The 8,150-nt window shown below is 36.7% G+C and overlaps 1 protein-coding gene and 1 long non-coding RNA gene across 2 annotated transcripts; both read right to left on the bottom strand.

Annotated features, from left to right (window-relative positions):
* Positions 1-2,085: 2,085 nt before the first annotated feature.
* LOC122764865 lies at positions 2,086-6,320 on the bottom strand. Its single transcript, XM_044018825.1, has 6 exons — positions 6,237-6,320; positions 4,592-4,744; positions 3,781-3,839; positions 3,625-3,683; positions 2,953-3,077; positions 2,086-2,396 (listed from the first exon to the last, which is right to left on the bottom strand). The coding sequence occupies exons 1-6, from the start codon at positions 6,307-6,309 to the stop codon at positions 2,086-2,088; spliced, it is 780 nt and encodes a 259-aa protein (XP_043874760.1). The 5' UTR covers positions 6,310-6,320.
* A 26-nt stretch (positions 6,321-6,346) lies between these two features.
* Positions 6,347-7,350, bottom strand: LOC122764861. Its single transcript, XR_006359892.1, has 4 exons — positions 7,288-7,350; positions 7,128-7,189; positions 6,534-6,543; positions 6,347-6,398 (listed from the first exon to the last, which is right to left on the bottom strand). It is a non-coding gene; the product is annotated as an uncharacterized LOC122764861 (long non-coding RNA).
* Between the last annotated feature and the right edge of the window lie 800 nt (positions 7,351-8,150).

Raw genomic sequence — 8,150 nt, 5'->3', positions numbered from 1 at the left:
GACATACTAACCACATTTACAAAAAACACCATCACCCACAAAAATGTATTTTTTTTAGAAAATTTGACTGAACCACTTTGTATTGATGACTGTCTGATGTTATGTCTCTATGTTTGTGTTTGAATTCTCAATAGAATAGAGAGATTAGTTCAAATGGGAGAGTGCTTGCTTAGAATGCAAGAGGTAGTGGGATTGATTCCAGCATCTTCCGCTGAAGTTTAGCCACTTCACTCTAAGTATTTCTGGTTATTTTTTGTTTATTTTGGACAACATACTAGGACTTTTTTTGGTGATTTTGGACGACATACTTTACTATGACTCTTTTTGGTGATTTTGGACGACACACTATACTATGACTTTTTGAGTGATTTTGGACGACATACTATACTATGACTTTTTTGTCTAATTTTGGACGACATACTATACTATGACTCTTTTTGGTGATTTTGGACGACATACTATACTATGACCTTTTTGTCTCAGTTTGGACAGCATACTAAACTATGACATTTTGGTGACTCTTTGGACGACATACTAAACTATGACAATTGTGTCAAATTTTGGAAGACATACTAAACTATGACATTTTTGTCTCATTTTGGACGACATAATAAACATTGACATTTTTGTCAAATTTTGGAAATCATACTAAACTTTGACATTTTGTTGACTTTTTGGACGACATACTAAACTGAAGTTTTTGTCAAATTTTGGAAGACATACTAAACTATGACATTATGGTGACATTTGGACAACATACTAAACTATGACATTTTTGTCTCAATTTGGACAACATACTGAACTATGACATTTTTGTCAAATTTTGGACGACATACTATAGTATGACTTTTTTTTTTCAAAAAATGGACAACATACTAACCTATGACTTTTTTTTATCAAAATGGCGCCGACATACTAACCACATTTACAAAAAACACCATCACCCACAAAAATGTATTTAATTTAGAAAATATGACTGAACTATTTTTTATTGATGACTGAAGTTGTGTCTCTTTGTTTGCGTTTGATTCTCAATGGCATGAGGGCATTAGCTCAAATGGTAGAGTGCTCCCTTAGCATGCAAGAGGTAGTGGAATCGATTCCAGCATCTCCCAATCATGTTGAGCCACTTCACTCTAAGTATTTCTCTGTATTTTTTGTTTATTTATTTATAACATACTATGACTTTTTTTTGGTGATTTTGGACGACACACTTTACTATGACATTGTTGTCTCAATTTGGACAACAAACTATACTATGAATTTCTGTCTAATTTTGGACAACATACTATACTATGACTCTTTTTGGTGATTGTGGACGACATACTATACTATGACTTTTTTGTCTAATTTTGGACAACATACTATACTATGACTTTTTTGTCTCATTTTGGACAACATGCTATACTAAGACTTTTTTATCACATTTTGGACGACATAAGATACTATGACTTTTTTGTCTCATTTTGGGCGACATAAGATACTATGACTTTTTTGTCTCATTTTGGACAACATACTAAACTATGACATTTTGGTGACTTTTTGGACGACATACTAAACTATGACAATTGTGTCAAATTTGGACAGTATAGTAAACTATGAAATTTTTTTCTCATTTTGGACGACATTCTAAACTACGACATTTTGGTGACTTTTTGGACAACATACTAAACTATGACATTTGTCAAATTTTGGACGACATACTATACTATGACTTTTTTGAGTGATTTTGGACGACATACCTTTTATGACCTTTTTGTCTCATTTTGGACAACATACTAAACTATGACATTTTTGTCACTTTTTGGATGACATACTAAACTATGAAATTTTTGTGAATTTTTGGACGACATACTAAACTATGACATTTTTGTCAAATTTTGGACGACATACTATACTATGACCTTTTTTAGGTGATTTTGGATGACATACTATACTATGACCTATTTGTCTCATTTTGCACGACATACTAAACTATGAAATTTTTTTTCAAATTTTGGATGACACTAAACTATGAAATTTTGGACGACATACTAAACTATGACATTTTTGACAACTATGTCACTATTGCAGTTAGACAACATACTAAAGTATGACATTTTCTGCTCTGTAACAATTTAACTTCCATTCAACATAGCAATGTGAGGTTTTGTACTTGCCTTTCCACAGACCTGTCACCTCTTTAAGGTTAACTGAAGTACACTGAAGGTTTCCCTGTTTGTCACAGGTGTGGTTCAATGTCACCACACTTCCGGTGTTGAGAATAGTGGCGACAGTGTTTTTATAGAAGTGCCAGACCTTTTTCTCTTGCGCTGTGTCTGTGTCAAATGTACAATTAAAATGTACGCTGGTTTTGTAGAACACTGTAGATGATGGGGATTCTATGTTGACAAGTCCTGTTGAAGATGGCAACATAGATACACAGCAATACAATGACAGTGATTAGGCAAACAAATGGAAATGGTCTGTATTCTAGCTTTTGTAGTAGTAGAATATTTTTAATTATAACATCATGATGAATAATCAAGATATAATTTTAATTTCTAATTACTAAACAGCACATTTTTTATTTGACTGGCACCTGACTCCCTCCTGACCAGACTAGAAGTTCACTGGCCCCCATGTCATTTTGAGTTTGAGGCCCCTGAGGCCCCTTCTTGCTGCAAAGGCAAGAGTAACCACCTATAACCACCGTGTGGCCCTCCGTGTGATACGGGTGACAGGAAATCACCATTTTCATTTTGGGTGTCGTCATTTGGAAGTTATCGTCAAAGATGTTGGGTGTTTTTCACATGCAGCTTGAATTAAAACTTGTTTTTTAATGAGCAATTTAGGATATAGAGTATATAAACCTTAGTCTCCTAAGAGCATGCATTTCAACGGCTAAAGGAATATTTCAGTTATTGTGATCTACTTAAATGACAGTTCAGAGTATGACTTTTTTTTACTGACCTTCAACTTTGAGAGCAAGAACCCCAGGTGCCCCCAGGTTGCTCTCCAGGGAAGTCATTATTTCCTTAAATTTAGAGACTGTGGCTTTGACACTGAGGGCTGTCTCAAACTTAGCAGTTGGTGCGCTATTAATGTGGAGATAACAAATAAAGATTAGACAATGATCACAAAGGTATTCACACAGCTGGTGCACAGCTATCATATAAACTATAGTTTGTATTTGTCCACAGAATTAGTGAGAATGTATTAATGTAGTTGCTAATACATTATTTTAAGGACATTGTAGGCTGAGGAACTAATTCATTGTGAAATCATGTGACACAAGAGAGACAGAGCAATCAACTATGACGAGACAACGGCAGAAAAGAACATCAGCAGTGTCCATGTGTCGTTTGGTCAACTGTGATCAAAGTGAATTTTAATGTTACCCCAGTCAGATCAATAACTGAGTTCTCGGTAGATCTGATTACACAGTTCATGTATCATGTATCTGGTAGGCCGACATCTATCAGTTGCTTTTAACATGCTTGTACATAAGCGCCGTAAGGAGCCAAAATGTCTGGTGGAAAAAATGGCAAATGATTAAATCAATGATTAAGGGGCTCTGTGTGTGTGCGTGTTTCTTGTGTGTAGGGCAGGGCAGGGCATGAATGTCACTGTGGAGAACAATACCTGGTAGTGGTAAAGTTCACGTCCTCATTGCCACTTAGTTGTCTGAAGGCATTTCTCACCTTTAAAAGAACAAAGTATGACATCCGTGTCAAATTTATGTAGGACAGCAGCAAATGATGTATGTTAATTTACAAGTATGAATCTCGGAAAATGTACCATAGATACTTGAGCACTACTCAAGTGAAAATCCGTTTTAATTGATCCATTGATGAGAACTGTTGATTACAAACACTGTCATTAGCTTGCATATATGCAACATATATGCATATACAGTATATACATACAGTAATCTTCTCAATCACTTTTTTTAGAACATCTAGAAAATATGGGAAAATACTATTTACACATTTTTACAGAAGAAACAAACAATCAAGCTAACAGAAAGCCCGCTTCTACAGGTTAAAGTGTCAAGTATTAAGTGTGAGCTTCCCTAAAAACCTGTGTTTATCCTACTATTTCCTGTCGGCCAATATATGCCGGGAAAGAGGAAAAAGACAACTTGTGATGTTTCCTAATCAAACCTTTGCCAACCAATATACGATATTAACCATGGCAGGGGCATTTTCATTTTACTGCCATTATTTATTATTTTGACAAAAGGTAAAACAGCCATTTCTAAAAGATATCAGTTGAATGAATGAATCACAACATTTTGTGCATGTGTTAGTTAATATTACTGACCCAGTTTCTGTGGACTAATCACACCAATTAAAGGGAACTCTCCCTTTTCTTAAGTGCTGGTGTTGTGTTGGATCATAATGAACATAACTGTGTGCAGATATCAGATGAATGCGCTCCTCTACAGTGTCTTTAAAAGAGAATAATGCAGCACCTTTGTATCGTAAATTGTATCGACATGTTCCTAGCCCAAATATACCTGGTCATTCCTGATCAAAAAAAAAAGAAAATACATTCGATGAAGTTTGAACAATTGTTCAAATTCAAGATCACATGTCGTGACTGTTACCTTTGACTTTGGCAGTGCAGAGTGAAATATTCGTGGGTCCTGTAATTTTGCAATCAGTTCCATTGCAACAGCCGTAAGTGTAGCAAATATCATTGACCCACATGTAACTGTCAGTACAGGAGCACGTGTATTCATCTCCAAAGCCATAGCATTCTGGAAAACCAAGCACAGTCACTCTCCAAGAACCTTATAGCAACTGGAATTATTGCACTGAGAAATAAAAGCAATTATGAGAAGGTAAGGTTGTATTGATGAATTTTAAGTACAACGCTAATCCTATTTTTATTATTATTATTATTATAATAATTATTATTGTTAGTTGTTATTTTGTTTCAATGATGCTGAGTTGTTTGTTTTTTATTGCAGCAGTTAATTAGTTACCCTGTTTAGATTTATTTACGTTCATGTCTTAACATAATTATGCTCATCTGAATATGTTCATGTTGTCACATGAATTAAAGTCTGTTTTTTTTGCCTTCTTCTCTAAAGAGCTCCCCCTACAGTTTTGGAGTACATGTTTTTACAACATCACCGTAAACCTCCGTCCATTCATTATCTACCACTTTATCCTCACTGTTGTAAAAACTCATCACTGATGGTCCCCCCTCCTTTCCCATCTCCTGGCCAAGTGCATTTGTTTTCAACGGAACAGGCGAACACAAGCTGTGGAGACAATGTCCATGTGAATTGCATTCTTCTGTGTTTTTCAATTCTCACCATTCGGAATAAGCCGGACTGATGTTTACTCGTGTGTGGCCCCTCACTCAGTTTCCTCTTCTTTCTGGTCAATGGTTTAAAATAACGTCTAAAATAACGCTATCATTGCATTCATCTTAGAGCGTGTGTGTGTGTTTATTTTGAGGAATCTGGGTTGCCCCAATCTCCCCGCAATAAGCCATTTAATTAGCTTTAATTTCTACTTTCTTGGTCAACACTGATTTAAGAGAGGGGTTAAGTGGTGAGTCCTGTCCCTCATAGTTGGTTTCAGAGAATTCAAAACAGTTTATTGTGGTGGTGTGGACACATCATCACAGCAAACTGCACAGAGCGAGACCCTCGGTTGACCTGGGATCCTGTGGCCTCAATTTGATGTAATATAATGTCCTCTGAACCTTTAAATGGGCATAGATTTACTTGATGTTGTACCTGTCAGCCGCCAAGGTTTCGCGTCTGATCCATGTATATGCAACATACTTCCATTTTCTAAGCAGACACAAAAGTCACAGACAGAAGAGAAGGAAGGTGGATAGTGGGCCGTGAGGGGACGGGCAGTGGAAGTGAAGCTCTATCTCCTGCTTCTTCTTTTGGAGAATTAGACAACACTGCACATGTCAAAATAGTCCATTCCCGACCGAACGCTTGATCATCAAATCTCGCATCCATGTAAACAAAAGAGTTTTAAATTCCAATCTGAACAAAATCGTTTGCACATGTAATCATAGCTAGTGAGCGCGAGCGCTTGTATCTCCAACTATCTATGACAATAATTTGTAATAAAATGCCTCAAGAAACAGCCATTCATTTGAACAACACAAATCAACAAAATGTGGAAGAGTTATTATCCAATCCACCCATCTCATCTTTCATTCAAGAGTCCACAATTATCACAGCAGAAAAAGAGGAAAAAGACACTCCAGTACAATACCTGATACCAGTTTGCTTTCCTGGAACCTCAACGAAGTACTGCTCACTTGGATGTTGGTTGTCAAAACTGACATGACAATGCTGCTGGTCAGTGAGACATTAGACACCACCAGTAGTTCGCCGAAATAGTATACAGATGCAGATGCAGATATAGATGTAGATCCTCAAAATGACAACAAATTGACATTCAGTGGGTGAAATATAAATGACCACGAGTACGATTTATTCATAAACTGTAGCTGCTGCCTGGTGGTTGTTTCAAATAACAAACAATATCCACACAACAGTTGTGACTCACCTGCAATGCCCTGCAACGACAGCAGCAGGAGAACAATATTATTCTTTCAAACACAATTTCAAACACAAATTAATAACGATGATTTAAAGCAGAACTTTGCAGGATTTTTACCCCAATTTATCAGTTTCAGAGTCATTGTGATGGTTAAATGTCTTGTTGTGGGGAGATTGCTTGGCTGTCTCCGCTCCCCCCTGCTGTCTGTTAGCGGAAAACCAGCCATGCAAGAATCAAGAGGTCTGATGGATGGACGTTAACGGCGGTGTTGTAAAAATATGTACTCTGAAACTGTAGGGGGAGCTCCGTAGATAAAAAAGCGACCAGACTTGCAAAGTTCTGCTTTAAAGTAGAAATATCACCATTGTGCACGTTTTTTTATAGCTCTGTCTGACAGTACCAAAAAAAAAAAAAAATTGTATTGCACTTATGACTAGCACTTCATAGTTTGTTCTACTTGAAGCTCTTACTTACTTCTAGCTCTTATTTGTACCCAAATGTTTAAATGCACTTTTGTAAGTCGCTTTGGATAAAAGCGTCTGCTAAATGACATGTAATAATAATAATACCATAAATAATCCACAGAGAAAGTGTCTTTACCTGGTAGAAGATGTACACAGTTCCAACGAGAAATAGAAACACCCTGGAAGTCATTTTTTAATCTAGGAAGTAAAAAAAAAAAACAATGACACAGGTTATAATGACACTGTGCTATCACAAATACACAAAGACCCAATGATCACTTTTATGGAAAACTCACACATTGGCCAAATTCCTTTTTGAGATGTGAAAACAGCCCTGTGATGGACTGCCCAGGGTGTAGTCTGCCTTTTGCCCTATCTCAGCCAGCCCTGTGACCCTCATGTGGGGGAAAAAGTGGTAGAAGATGAGTGAGATGTGGAAAAAAAAACATGGACATGCTGACTCAGTAAGTTCAAAAACAATGTCAATAGCTGTTTGTTTCTTCTTCCAAACTGTGGACATTTTAACAAGTCAAATTTGTGTGCTCGGTTTTGCATTTGTATTATAAGCACAAAGACAAAGTTGTTGCTGTTGGTGTTTATTTTAAACTGCTTCTCGTAACAGTGCACTGTTCACTCCTGCCCGCACTGTGGTGGAACGTATCGAGTACAGTGTTGATGTGGGACAGTTCAGTTGTGCTACTGTGGCTATCATGCATTGACATCTGGCAGCAACTTTTCCATTCAAATGAAAGGGAAATTAACAAATGCACATACATTATAAATGCAAATGCATGGACAAACTGCAGGGGGCAGACATCCCATGCCCAAATAATAATACTTATTGTTTAAATAACTGGTCTATTCTTTAAGGTGAGGCTATTTCTCCCATTTAAATCACTCTTAACTTAATATCAGTCCTTATTTGAGCCTCATATAAATGATTGTGATGTCATATGGTGCAACACTTTCCCCACTTATCTTGTGAAACTTCAAATTTTCAAGCCAAAGCCTCTTTTACAGCTCCAGACTTACTGAAACTTACTGAATGTCACATTTTCCATAATGCTTGTGTAATGTGCAATGTTCACCCTCACTTCCATATGGGACAAGAAAACAGCATCTAATAAAGGGTAAAGAGGGTAAACCTGAATGCACAAGT

The sequence above is a fragment of the Solea senegalensis genome, unplaced genomic scaffold (genome assembly GCF_019176455.1).
Source record: "Solea senegalensis isolate Sse05_10M unplaced genomic scaffold, IFAPA_SoseM_1 scf7180000017718, whole genome shotgun sequence".
Lineage (NCBI taxonomy): Eukaryota > Metazoa > Chordata > Actinopteri > Pleuronectiformes > Soleidae > Solea > Solea senegalensis.
This window is presented reverse-complemented; position numbering and strand designations above follow the sequence as displayed.